The following is a 13,773-nucleotide window of genomic DNA, read 5'->3' as shown; positions in this document are numbered from 1 at the left end:
GTCACGTAAAGCACAATATATGGAATGGTGCAGAATATGTCACTTAAAGCACAGTATATGGAGTGGGGCAGAATATGTCACGTAAAGCACAATATATGGAGTGGGGCAGAATATGTCACATAAAGCACAGTATATGGAATGGGGCAGAATATTTCACGTAAAGCACAATATATGGAGTGGGGCAGAATATGTCACGTAAAGCACAGTATATATAGTGGGGCAGAATATGTCACGTAAAGCACAGTATATGCAGTGGGGCAGAATATGTCACGTAAAGCACAGTATATGGAGTGGGGCAGAGTATGTCACATACAGCACAGTATATGGAGTGGGGCAGAATATGCCACGTAAAGCACAGTATATGGAGTGGGGCAGAATATGTCACGTAAAGATCAGTATATGGAGTGGGGCAGAATATGTCACGTAAAGCACAATATATGGAGTGGGGCAGAATATGTCACGTAAAGCACAGTATATATAGTGGGGCAGAATATGTCATGTAAAGCACAGTATATATAGTGGGGCAGAATATGTCACGTAAAGCACAGTATATGGAGTGGGGCAGAATATGTCACGTACAGCACAGTATATGGAGTGGGGCAGAATATGCCGTGTAAAGCACAGTATATGGAGTGGGGCAGAATATGTCACGTAAAGCACAGTATATGGAGTGGGGCAGAATATGTCACGTAAAGCACAGTATATATAGTGGGGCAGAATATGTCACGTAAAGCACAGTATATGGAGTGGGGCAGAATATGTCACGTAAAGCACAGTATATGGAATGGGGCAGAATATTTCACGTAAAACACAATATATGGAGTGGGGCAGAATATGTCACGTAAAGCACAGTATATATAGTGGGGCAGAATATGTCATGTAAAGCACAGTATATGCAGTGGGGCAGAATATGTCATGTAAAGCACAGTATATGGAGTGGGGCAGAGTATGTCACATACAGCACAGTATATGGAGTGGGGCAGAATATGCCACGTAAAGCACAGTATATGGAGTGGGGCAGAATATGTCACGTAAAGATCAGTATATGGAGTGGGGCAGAATATGTCACCTAAAGCACAGTATATGGAGTGGGGCAGAATATGTCACGTAAAGCACAGTATATGGAGTGGGGCAGAATATGTCACGTAAAGCACAGTATAAGGAGTGGGGCAGAATATGTCACGTAAAGCACGGTATATGGAGTGGGGCAGAATATGTCACGTAAAGCACGGTATAAGGAGTGGGGCAGAATATGTCACGTAAAGCACGGTATAAGGAGTGGGGCAGAATATGTCACGTAAAGCACAGTATAAGGAGTGGGGCAGAATATGTCACGTAAAGGACAATCTATGGAGTGGGGCAGAATATGTCACGTAAAGGACAATATATGGAGTGGGGCAGAATATGTCACGTAAAGCACAATATATGGAGTGGGGCAGAATATGTCACGTAAAGCACGGTATAAGGAGTGGGGCAGAATATGTCACGTAAAGCACAGTATAAGGAGTGGGGCAGAATATGTCACGTAAAGGACAATATATGGAGTGGGGCAGAATATGTCACGTAAAGGACAATATATGGAGTGGGGCAGAATATGTCACGTAAAGCACAATATATGGAGTGGGGCAGAATATGTCACGTAAAGCACAGTATATATAGTGGGGCAGAATATGTCATGTAAAGCACAGTATATATAGTGGGGCAGAATATTTCACGTAAAGCACAGTATATGGAGTGGGGCAGAGTATGTCACATACAGCACAGTATATGGAGTGGGGCAGAATATGCCACGTAAAGCACAGTATATGGAGTGGGGCAGAATATGTCACGTAAAGCACAGTATATGGAGTGGAGCAGAATATGTCACGTAAAGCACAGTATATATAGTGGGGCAGAATATGTCACGTAAAGCACAGTATATAGAGTGGGGCAGAATATGTCACGTAAAGCACAGTATATGGAGTGGGGCAGAATATGTCACGTAAAGCACAGTATATGGAGAAGGGAAGTCTGGAGTATACAGGAGACAGGCCTTGGAATGAACACTCACCTATTTTATGATACAGCTCCGGCATTTGAGTCTCCACCTTTTCCCGCTGAAACAGGTGATATTCGGCTTGTTCACACACCGGAGGGATGAGATTGAACTGACGGGCCACGGAGTACGCTTCCTGCCACATCACAGACAGCACACAATACTCATAGATGGACAGTAAGGATGGCAATAGGTTATTGGTTTATTCATTAAAAAAACAACAAGTGGGGTGCTTAGAACCAATGAGCATTCACCACCAGGGGCGGACTGACCATTCGAACACTCGGGCACTGCCCCAAGGGCCTGGGGTCAGTAGGGGGCCCCATTAAATTCCCCTGGTACCTTTTTATAGGCTTTTTTGGGTGTGCTTTGAGTGTGGGCAAGGGCACAGGGGGCCCATGATCCCCTATTGCCCGGGGGCCCCATGATTTGTCAGTCCACCCCTGTTCACCAGACTGTATTTTCCTGGCTGATGGGTTCAACCAACCGTGGAAAATTGTATTTCATTTGTCTTTTTCTGTTTATATAAACAATCCCAGCAGATCACATGACAAGAGCATACAATGGACGGCTTCCTTTCATGCCATCCATTGTATACAAGTGTGTTGTTAGCTGTGATAGGTCACAGCGGTCCCATGGTACAGACAGGGCCAATCACTGCCCATCTGTGTCATGCGATGAGCTTTAGCCAACCACAGCCCATCTGTGACATGTGATGAGCTTTCGCCAATCACAGCCCATCTGTGTCATGTGATCAGCTTTGGCCAACCACAGCCCATCTGTGTCATGTGATGAGCTTTGGCCAACCACAGCCCATCTGTGTCATGTGATGAGCTTTGGCCAACCACAGCCCATCTGTGTCATGTGATGAGCTTTGGCCAACCACAGCCCATCTGTGTCATGTGATAAGCTTTGGCCAACCTCAGCCCATTTGTGTCATGTGATGAGCTTTGGCCAACCACAGCCCATCTGTGTCATGTGATGAGCTTTGGCCAACCACAGCCCATCTATTTCATGTGATGAGCTTTGGCCAACCACAGCCCATCTGTGTCATGTGATGAGCTTTGGCCAACCACAGCCCATCTATTTCATCTGATGAGTTTTGGCCAACCACAGCCCATCTATTTCATGTGATGAGCTTTGGCCAACCACAGCCCATCTGTGTCATGTGATGAGCTTTGGCCAACCACAGCCCATCTATTTCATCTGATGAGTTTTGGCCAACCACAGCCCATCTATTTCATGTGATGAGCTTTGGCCAACCACAGCCCATCTGTGTCATGTGATGAGCTTTGGCCAACCACAGCCCATCTATTTCATCTGATGAGTTTTGGCCAACCACAACTAATCGCAACAAAAGACACTGAATGGATCAGTTTCATTCAGTAAAAATGGTTGCTAATATTACCTCCTTGCCCTCCAGAGGATTCCCCCCCTTCCTGACTAGGCCATTTTTTGCAATATAGCGCTGCGTTACTTTAACTGACAATTGCGCAGTCATGCAACACCACACCCAAATTAAATTTACGACCTTCTTTCCCACGAATGGAGCTTTCTTTTCGTGGTATTTGATTGCCTGTGTGGTTTTAATTTTTTTCACTATGAAAAAAATACAATTTTGAGAAAAAAAACAATATTTTGGACTTTTTGCTATTAAACATGTCCAGTAAAAAAATGTAAAAAACACAATTTCATCATAAATTTAATTTCAGCCAAAATGTATTCTGCTCCATGTCTTTGCTAAAAAAAATCCCAATATGTGTAAATTAATTGGTTTACATGAAAATTATAGCGTCTACAAATGGCGGTATAGATACTGGGATTTTTTTTTTCTACTAGTAATGACGGCGACCAGCCACTTATAGTGGGACTGCGGGACTGCGGGACTGCGGCGGAGATTCTGACACTGGGAGGAACTGATTTGGTGTCACTGGCATCCCCCCACCCCCCCAGTGACACCAGTACAGTGATTTTTTTTGTGCTATAAAAAGGACCGACAATTTTGAGAAACAAAAACAATATTTTGGACTTTTTGCTATTAAACATGTCCAGTAAAAAAATGTTAAAAATCCAATTTTATTATAAATTTAAAAGCAACATGTATTCTGCTCCGTGTCTTTGCTAAAAAAAAATCCCAATATATGTACATTAATTGGTTTACGTGAAAGTTATAGCGTTTACAAATGGCGGTATAGATTGCACAGAAAAAATAATTTTTCAAGAGGATATTGCCAAAAGAAAGTCCCCCAAAGAAAAGCAATTTACATATCTAATAATTTGTTATTTAACCACCTCCCTCCCGTCCTATAGTACAATGACGGGTGCAAGGTGGTTCTCTCGTTCTGGGAGGACGTCACATGACGTCCTACCATTCTCACTGCGCATGCGCGGCTCAGGGAGCGCACAGCGCGGCAATCGGCGGTGCGCTGTGTCCCTCGGACACAGCGGATCACGGAAAGAGCCGAAGATGTTGGCTCGGTCATGTGACCAGCTGTGTCCAATCACAGCTGATCACATGTAAACAGGGAAATGCTGGTTATCAGCATTTCTCTCCTCTCGAGCTGTCACACTGACAGAGGAGAGGAGAGCCGGTAATCAGCTTTCCACGGAGGGGACATGTACACTGATCATCAGGGCACTGATGATCAGTGTGCCCTGATGATTAGTGTGGCCCCAGCAGTGCCACCTGTCAGTGCTCATCAGTGCCAGCAGTCAGTGCTCATCAGTGCCACATCATTGCCACATATCAGTGCCCATCTGAGCTGCCTTTCAATATCACCCATCAGTGCCAGTCAGTGCCACCTATCAGTGCTGCCAGTCAGTGTCGCCTATCAGTGCCAGTCGGTGCCGCCTATCAGTGCCATATATCAGTGTCATGTATCAGTGCCATATATCAGTGTTATGTATCAGTGTCATGTATCAGTGCTGCGTTTCAGTGCCCATCAGTGATGCCTGTCAATGCCCAACAGTGCAGCCTACCAGTGTCTCCTCATCAGTGCCCATCAGTGCCACCTATCAGTGCCCATCAGTGCAGCCTATCATTGCCCATCACTGCAGCCTCATTAGCGCACATCAGTGAAGGAGAAAAATCACTTATTTACAAAATTGTATAACAAAAACTAAGAAAAAACTTTTTTTCACAATTTTCAGTGGTTTTTGGTTTGTTTAAGAAAAAATAAAAATCCCAGAGGTGATTAAATACCCCCAAAATAAAGTTTTATCTGTCTAAAAAAAATGGTAAAAATTTCATATGGGTACAATGTTGCATGACCGTGCAATTGTCATTCAAAGTGTGACAGAGCTGAAAGCTGAAAAGTGGCCTGGGCAGGAAGGGGGTATAAGTGCCCTGTAGGCGAAGGGCTTAAAAAAAAAAATGGATATAAAAAAAAAGAAAAAAAAAAGAAGAAACGTCAAACTAAAAGTATAAAATAAAAAATGATCCCAAACCGTTACAGCTCCTCTTTCAGACCCCCCATGACGGGAGGTAGAGGGAGCTCCAGGCCTGGGACCCACGCACACACACCGGGGGCGCACCGGGGACTAAAAAGATCACTGCTCCTCTTCAAAGAGCCGCATGAAAAGGAATGTGTTTGCTGTGAAGCCTCTCCATGATTCTCGGATCTTTTGAAGCTGGGACCGTGTTTTGATGCGTAAAGTCCTGAACATCGCAGGCACGGAGCGCGCTGACCTCCTTAATGCAGCTTAATGCCGCCAACTTATCTTTTCTTTCCGTAACGGATAATCGTGCTTTCAGAACTCCGGATCCTCCAGCAGAGGATATTCAACCACCTTCCACATAAAACCTCTTACTTGTCTCTCCTTTCCTGCGCTTGAACCGCTGTTATCTCTGACTCTGGAGAGTGTAAACATGGCTCTGCTTCTCTGCACTGTATAGTATGGGGAGCACCATGTCTGTGGGCCAGGACAGAGGGCACAAACTGAATCAAGGATCCCTCTAGATACATACTGTATGTATTCTGCTGTCCGAAATTGCCTGTTTGGAATAATGTGTGTTGGGCAACACTTAACCAGACCTTAGCAGTTTGTGATCCACCTCCCTGGTGATTACATGAGTGCCATGCTGAATATAAATCATTTGTGGCTCCTGCAGGCCAGGATAGGAGGCACAAACTGAATCAAGAATCCCTCTAGATACATACATCTTCTGCTGTCCACAATTGACTGTTTGGAATCATGTGTGTTGGGCAGCGCTTACTAAGACTTTAGCAGTTTGTGATCTGCCTCCCTGGTGATTACATGAGTGCATTGCTTAATATAATCATGTGTGATTCCTACAGGCCAAGATAGGAGGCACAAACTGAATCAAGAATCCCTCTAGATACATACATGTTCTGCTGTCCACAATTGACTGTTTGGAATCATGTGTGTTGGGCAGCGCTTACTAAGACTTTAGCAGTTTGTGATCTGCCTCCCTGGTGATTACATGAGTGCATTGCTTAATATAATCATGTGTGATTCCTACAGGCCAAGATAGGAGGCACAAACTGAATCAAGAATCCCTCTAGATACATACATGTTCTGCTGTCCACAATTGACTGTTTGGAATCATGTGTGTTGGGCAGCACTTACTAAGACTTTAGCAGTTTGTGATCTGCCTCCCTGGTGATTACATGACTGCAATGCTGAATATAAATCATGTGTGATTCCTACAGGCCAAGATAGGAGGCACAAACTGAATCAAGAATCCCTCTGGATACATATGTGTTCTGCTGTCCACAATTGGCTGTTTGGAATAACACAAGTTGGGCAGCACTTAGCCAGACCTTAGCAGTTTGTGATCGGCCTCCTTGGTGATGCTGAATATAACTCATGTGTGGCTCCTACAGGCCAGGATAGGAGGCACAAACTGAATCAAGGATCCCTCTAGATACATACGTGTTCTGCTGTTCGAAATTGCCTGTTTGGAATCATGTGTGTTGGGCAGCGCTTACTAAGACTTTAGCAGTTTGTGATCTGCCTCCCTGGTGATTACATGACTGCAATGCTGAATATAAATCATGTGTGGCTCCTACAGGCCAGGATAGGAGGCACAAACTGAATCAGAGATCCCTCTAGATACATACGTGTTCTGCTGTTCGAAGTTGCCTGTTTGGAATCATGTGTGTTGGGCAGCGCTTACTAAGACTTTAGCAGTTTGTGATCTGCCTCCCTGGTGATTACATGAGTGCAATGCTTAATATAAATCATGTGTGATTCCTACAGGCCAAGATAGGAGGCACAAACTGAATCAAGGATCCCTCTAGATATGTATGTGTTCTGCTGTCCACAATTGGCTGTTTGGAATAACAAAAGTTGGGCAGCACTTAGCCAGACCTTAGCAGTTTGTGATCGGCCTCCCTGGTGATGCTAAATATAATTAATGTGTGGCTCCTATAGGCTAGGATAGGAGGCACAAACTGAATCAAGAATCCCTCTAGATACATACGTGTTCTGCTATCCAAAATTGCCTGTTTGGAATCGTGTGTTGGGCAGCGCTTACCAAGACTTTAGCGGTTTGTGATCTGCCTCCCTGGTGATTATATGAGTGCAATGCTGAATATAAATAATTTGTGGCTCCTACAGGCCAGGATAGGAGGCACAAACTGAATCAAGGATCCCTCTAGATACATACGTGTTCTGCTGTCCACAATTGGCTGTTTGGAATAACACGAGTTGGGCAGCACTTAACCAGACCTTAGCAGTTTGTGATCTGCCTCCCTGGTGATTACATGAGTGCAATGCTGAATATAAATCATGAGTGGCTACTACAGGCCAGGATAGGAGGCACAAACTGAATCAGGGATCCCTCCAGATATATACACATTGCTGTCCAAAATTGCCTGTTTGGAATCATGTGTCAGGCCAGGATAGGAGGCACAAACTGAATCAAGAATCCCTCTAAATACATACGTGTTCTGCTGTCCAAAATTGGCTGTTTGGAATCATGTGTGTTGGACAGCACTTACCAAGACTTTAGCAGTTTGTGATCTGCCTCCCTGGTGATTACATTAGTGCAATGCTGAATATAAATCATTTGTGGCTCCTACAGGCCACAATAGGAGGCACAAACTGCATCAAGGATCCCATTCAAATGAATGGGGCTGCTCTCCAATTGCCCCGCAACCATGCACAATGAACACGTTTGTGGAGTGCTAGTGCGGCGATCAAGGGATTAAAGCAGATGGGGAGGGGCCAATACAATGCCTCCTCACCACCAGTCAAATGCTGTCCTAAAAGCAATCTGGAAGCTGATTACTCTTTAGAGACCAAAGCTCGTGTGAACGAACCCTAAAGGATAAAATAACACCAGCAGCTTTTGTTTCCACCACAGTACTCTTTTTCTGCCAATAGATATTCTCAGCCTGATGGCCAAAATCTATCAACCCACTTCCTCTGAGCCCAGGTCATCCTGAACCTGTCCCTAGCCTGTGACTGGAAACTGAAAAGAAAAAAAAGCAGAACAGCGATCAGATCATCTCTGTGTCACTCTGCTCTCTACTCCTATCAGCATGCATCATGCTAGCACATGAACCAATTGGCCCCTTGTGCTGCTTTTTGTGTACAGGCCCTGTCTGCAGGGCTGATATCAGGTCAGAGTCCTGTACTTGCAATACTTGTATATAAAATTAATATTTAATGATTTATGAATGATTACAGAGCTGCATCCATTTAGCTTTAAGTACAGTCATCCTTTAATTAAATGCCTTGCAGCCGTCTGATAAAAATAAATCATTCTCCCTCGTTATGCAAAGCTACGCTTTTCGATTTCGCAAGTCTCTTTCCATTATTTTTTAACAGGAAAAGTTGAGATTTGTTAAAACCAGCAGAACTGTGTAAAGATGTGAGAAAGTAGCACCGTGCTGGGAGCTCGGTAATGAAAAGCAAATCTCTGCATCGCAAAAGAACTATAGAGTGTTGTGTCAGTATTGTCCAGCAGGTGTCACTGCGTCACCAGTTTTCTATGGACCATCTACCTGGCACATGCTCAGCCTCTTTCATATAAATCTGCCTTTGTTCACCTCCTTTTGAAATGCTAATAGCCTGGCCGCCATGTTGACCCCCTGATTTCGATTCTCCTTCAGACAGGTCCGCAGTCTTTCCCATGATGCCCTACTCTCAGATGTGTGCAGCAGATTTAAAATATCACCTGAGTAGCACAGTGGTTAAATGGTTAGCACTAGTACTAGGGTCGTTGGTTCAAATCCCAACCACGGTGCCACCTGCTTGGAGTTTGCATGTTCTCCCTGTGACTGCGTGGGTTTCCTCCGGGTACTCCGGTTTCCTCCCACACTCCAAAGACACGCTGGTAGGTTAATTGGCTCCTGTCTAAATTGTCCCTAGTATGTGTATGTATGAATGTGAGTTAGGGACCTTAGATTGTACACCCCTTGAGGGTTAGGGACCTTAGATTGTACGCCCCTTGAGGGTTAGGGACCTTAGATTGTACACCCCTTGAGGGTTAGGGACTGATGTGAATGTACAATATATATGTAAAGTGCTGCATAAATTGACGGCGCTATATAAGTACCTGAAATAATAATTTCAAATTCAGATAATTCATTTTGTTAGTTCTTTTGGATTCATCGAAATTTGTATTTTATTCTATTCCATTATTTTCTGTTCTTTTATTTTCTATTCTATTCTGTTTTGTTCTATTCTATTTGATTCTTCTCTATTCTTTTCTGTTCTTTTATATTCTGTAAATTGACGGTGCTATATAAGTACCACGGGGCCATTTCACATGACACACACCCAGGGCTTTTTTTCAGTCGGAAGAGCCAAGGAAGAGAGGTGGAAATAGGATGTAGACAGCCTGTGAAAGAGAGCTGAAGTTTAAATCCAGCACTCTGTATGTAGAGCACTCCTCAACCCTGCATTCTGTACACAGTGCATCCTTGAACTCTGCTCTCTGTACGAAGTGCACTCCTGAACTCTGCATTCTGTACCTTGCGTACTCCTGAACCCTGCACTCTGTACCTTGCGTACTCCTGAACCCTGCACTCTGTACCTTACGTACTCCTGCACCCTGCACTCTGTACCTTGCGTACTCCTGAACCTTGCACTCTGTACCTTACGTACTCCTGAACCCTGCACTCTTTACCTTGCGTACTCCTGAACCCTGCACTCTGTACCTTGCGTTCTCCTGAACCCTGCACTCTGTACCTTGCGTACTCCTGAACCTTGCACTCTGTACCTTGCGCACTCCTGAACCCTGCACTCTGTACCTTGCGTACTCCGGAATCCTGCACTCTGTGCCATACGTACTCCTGAACCCTGCACTCTGTACCTTGCGTACTCCGGAATCCTGCACTCTGTACCTTACGTACTCCGGAATCCTGCACTCTGTACCTTGCGTACTCCTGAACCCTGCACTCTGTACCTTGCGTACTCCTGAACCCTGCACTCTGTACCTTGCGTACTCCTGAACCTTGCACTCTGTACCTTACGTACTCCTGAACCCTGCACTCTGTACCTTACGTACTCCTGAACCCTGCACTCTGTACCTTGCGTACTCCTGAACCCTGCACTCTGTACCTTACGTACTCCTGAACCCTGCACTCTGTACCTTGCGTACTCCTGAACCTTGCACTCTGTACCTTGCGTACTCCTGAACCCTGCACTCTGTACCTTGCGTACTCCTGAACCCTGTACTCTGTACCTTACGTACTCCTGAACCCTGCACTCTGTACCTTGCGTACTCCTGAACCTTGCACTCTGTACCTTGCGTACTCCTGAACCCTGCACTCTGTACCTTGCGTACTCCTGAACCTTGCACTCTGTACCTTACATACTCCTGAACCCTGCACTCTTTACCTTGCGTACTCCTGAACCCTGCACTCTGTACCTTGCGTACTCCTGAATCCTGCACTCTGTACCTTGCGTACTCCGGAATCCTGCACTCTGTACCTTGCGTACTCCTGAACCTTGCACTCTGTACCTTACATACTCCTGAACCCTGCACTCTGTACCTTGCGTACTCCTGAACCCTGCACTCTGTACCTTGCGTACTCCTGAACCCTGCACTCTGTACCTTACGTACTCCTGAACCCTGCACTCTGTACCTTGCGTACTCCTGAACCCTGCACTCTGTACCTTGCGTACTCCTGAACCCTGTACTCTGTACCTTACGTACTCCTGAACCCTGCACTCTGTACCTTGCGTACTCCTGAACCCTGCACTCTGTACCTAGAGCACTCCTGAACCCTGCACTCTGTACCTTGCGTACTCCTGAACCCTGCATTATGTGCATAGCACACAATTAACCCCTGCACTCTGTATGTAGCACATTCCTGAACTCTGCTCTCAGTACAAAGCACACCCCTGAACTATGTTCTCTGTACATAGTGCATCCCTCAACTCTGCTCTCTTTGTACAAAGCGCACTCCTGAACTCTGCACTCTGTGCATAGTACACCCCTAAACCCTGGCATGCACTGTGTATGTAGCGCACCGCTCAACCCTGCACTCTGTATGTAGCGCACCGCTCAACCCTGCACTCTGCATGTAGTGCAATCCTCAACCCTGCACTCTGCATGTAGTGCACCCCTAAACCCTGCACTCTGCATGTAGTGCACCCCTAAACCCTGCACTCTGCATGTAGTGCACCCCTAAACCCAGTGGTGTATTTAGGTTTCGTGCTGCCCTAGGCAACAAAAAAATCAGCTCCCTCCACGGAGAGACTCTGACACTGACAAACACCCCTCTCCCCCATGATAAGAGCCTGACATTGACCAACAACACCTCCTCCCACCCAAGAAAGCCTTCCACTACCACCACCCCATACACACTGGCAAACCCCCCTCCCCACCCTGGCAAGAGAGAAGACACTCACCTTCACAACTCTGGACGTCCCCGGGAACAAGAGTCAGGCTCTACATGCACCATCAAGCAGCATTGCCTTGTGGTAAATACTCGCATGCTTAAACCCTGCACTCTGTGTGAAGTGCCTCCTGAACTCTGCACTCAACACTGCATACTCCTAAACCCTGCACCTGGTACATACTGTACTCCTAAACCCTGCACCTGGTACATACTGTACTCCTAAACCCTGCACCTGGTACATACTGTACTCCTAAACCCTGCACCTGGTACATACTGTACTCCTAAACCCTGCACTCTGTACATACTGTACTCCTAAACCCTGCACTCTGTACATACTGTACTCCTAAACCCTGCACCTGGTACATACTGTACTCCTAAACCCTGCACTCTGTACATGCTGTACTCCTAAACCCTGCACTCTGTACATACTGTACTCCTAAACCCTGCACCTGGTACATACTGTACTCCTAAACCATTCACTCTGTACATACTGTACTCCTAAACCCTGCACTTTGTACATACTGTACTCCTAAACCCTGCACCTGGTACATACTGTACTCCTAAACCCTGCACTCTGTACATGCTGTACTCCTAAGCCCTGCACTCTGTACATGCTGTACTGCTAAACCATTCACTCTCTACATAATGTGCTCCTAAACCCTGCACTCCGTACATACTGTACTCCTAAACCCTGCACTCTGTACATACTGTACTCCTAAACCCTGCACTCTGTACATACTGTACACCTAAACCCTGCACTCTGTACATACTGTACACCTAAACCCTGCACTCTGTACATACTGTACACCTAAACCCTGCACTCTGTACATATTGTACTCCTAAACCCTGCACTCTGTACATACTGTACTCCTAAACCATTCACTCTGTACCTAGCATACTCCAGAACTCTCCATTTTGTACGTAGAGCATTCCTGAACTTTTCATACGACCAAAATCTTTTAGTCGTTCTAAGCGCCCAAAGTTAACAGTGTGCAGCTGATAGTCAAACCCCCCCCCCCATATACATAAAGAGCGCACAACTATCCTTCACAGATCCTCATATATTCTCAGCAGAATCTCCTCAGTCAGAATGTGCTGTGTATGATATGATCTCCTCTCTCTTTCTCCTGGACCGTCTATTCGACGGCTTCCAATCTCCAAAGCAAAAAAACGAATACAGAGTAGTAGTATTTTCCACATAAAGTATAATAAGTGATAGACCCGTATATAAAACACTATGCCAAGCGTGTTCACCACTATGCACGCTAATTACTCTTACCCTCACGGGGGGGGGAATGTGCATGTGACTCTCCATCACTAGAATTAGTGTGCAAAAAGGGGTGTGACCACACTCCATCCACCTCCAATGTGCAGACAGATCGACCTGCTCATCCCCTTCAGACATGCTCCTTACCCTGCATGTGCAAACAGATGGACCTGCTCACCCCCTTCCCCTTCAGACATGCTCCTTACCCTGCATGCAGCGATAAATGCTTTTCAATACCCAATGTACTCTTCACTCTGTCTTTTCTGGTTGTATTCACTATGGATCCCATCATGAGCATAATGCGGCGCGTTCTACCATTGTTTCCTTCACGCGAAACCTGGAACTGACTGCGCTGGTGTACCGGGTCCATTTTAATACATGGAAAACGCTTTGCGTGCATTTCTGATTATGAAAAAAGGCTCCGGACAGCATCTGGATATTGGCCAGCCAAAAAACGCTTCTAAACGCAAATGCGCATAAACGCGTTTACAATGCATGTACGCGCGTTTATAAGCATTTGGCGTTTGAAACGCCGGTAAACTCTACTCCTGAATGCGATTTTTGGGCTTTCAAAAAAATGCCTGTAACCTCAACTGCCTGTAAATGACGGTAAACGATGATGTGTACACGGGCACGGCGGAAAACTTAAA

General features: G+C 45.6%; 1 protein-coding gene across 1 annotated transcript in view; it reads right to left on the bottom strand.

Annotated features, from left to right (window-relative positions):
• The window catches only part of KCNAB3 (potassium voltage-gated channel subfamily A regulatory beta subunit 3), a 93,080-nt gene that overhangs the window by 12,623 nt on the left and 66,684 nt on the right, over window positions 1–13,773 (bottom strand). Inside the window, exon 10 of the mRNA XM_089661578.1 lies at window positions 2,051–2,171. Coding sequence (XP_089517704.1) covers window positions 2,051–2,171 — 121 coding nt within the window. The remainder of the gene's footprint in view (window positions 1–2,050; window positions 2,172–13,773) is intronic.

This window comes from Staurois parvus, unplaced genomic scaffold (genome assembly GCF_062004578.1).
Source record: "Staurois parvus isolate SC_StPar_1 unplaced genomic scaffold, SC_StPar_1.0 ptg001352l, whole genome shotgun sequence".
NCBI classification, from domain to species: Eukaryota; Metazoa; Chordata; class Amphibia; order Anura; family Ranidae; genus Staurois; species Staurois parvus.
This window is presented reverse-complemented; position numbering and strand designations above follow the sequence as displayed.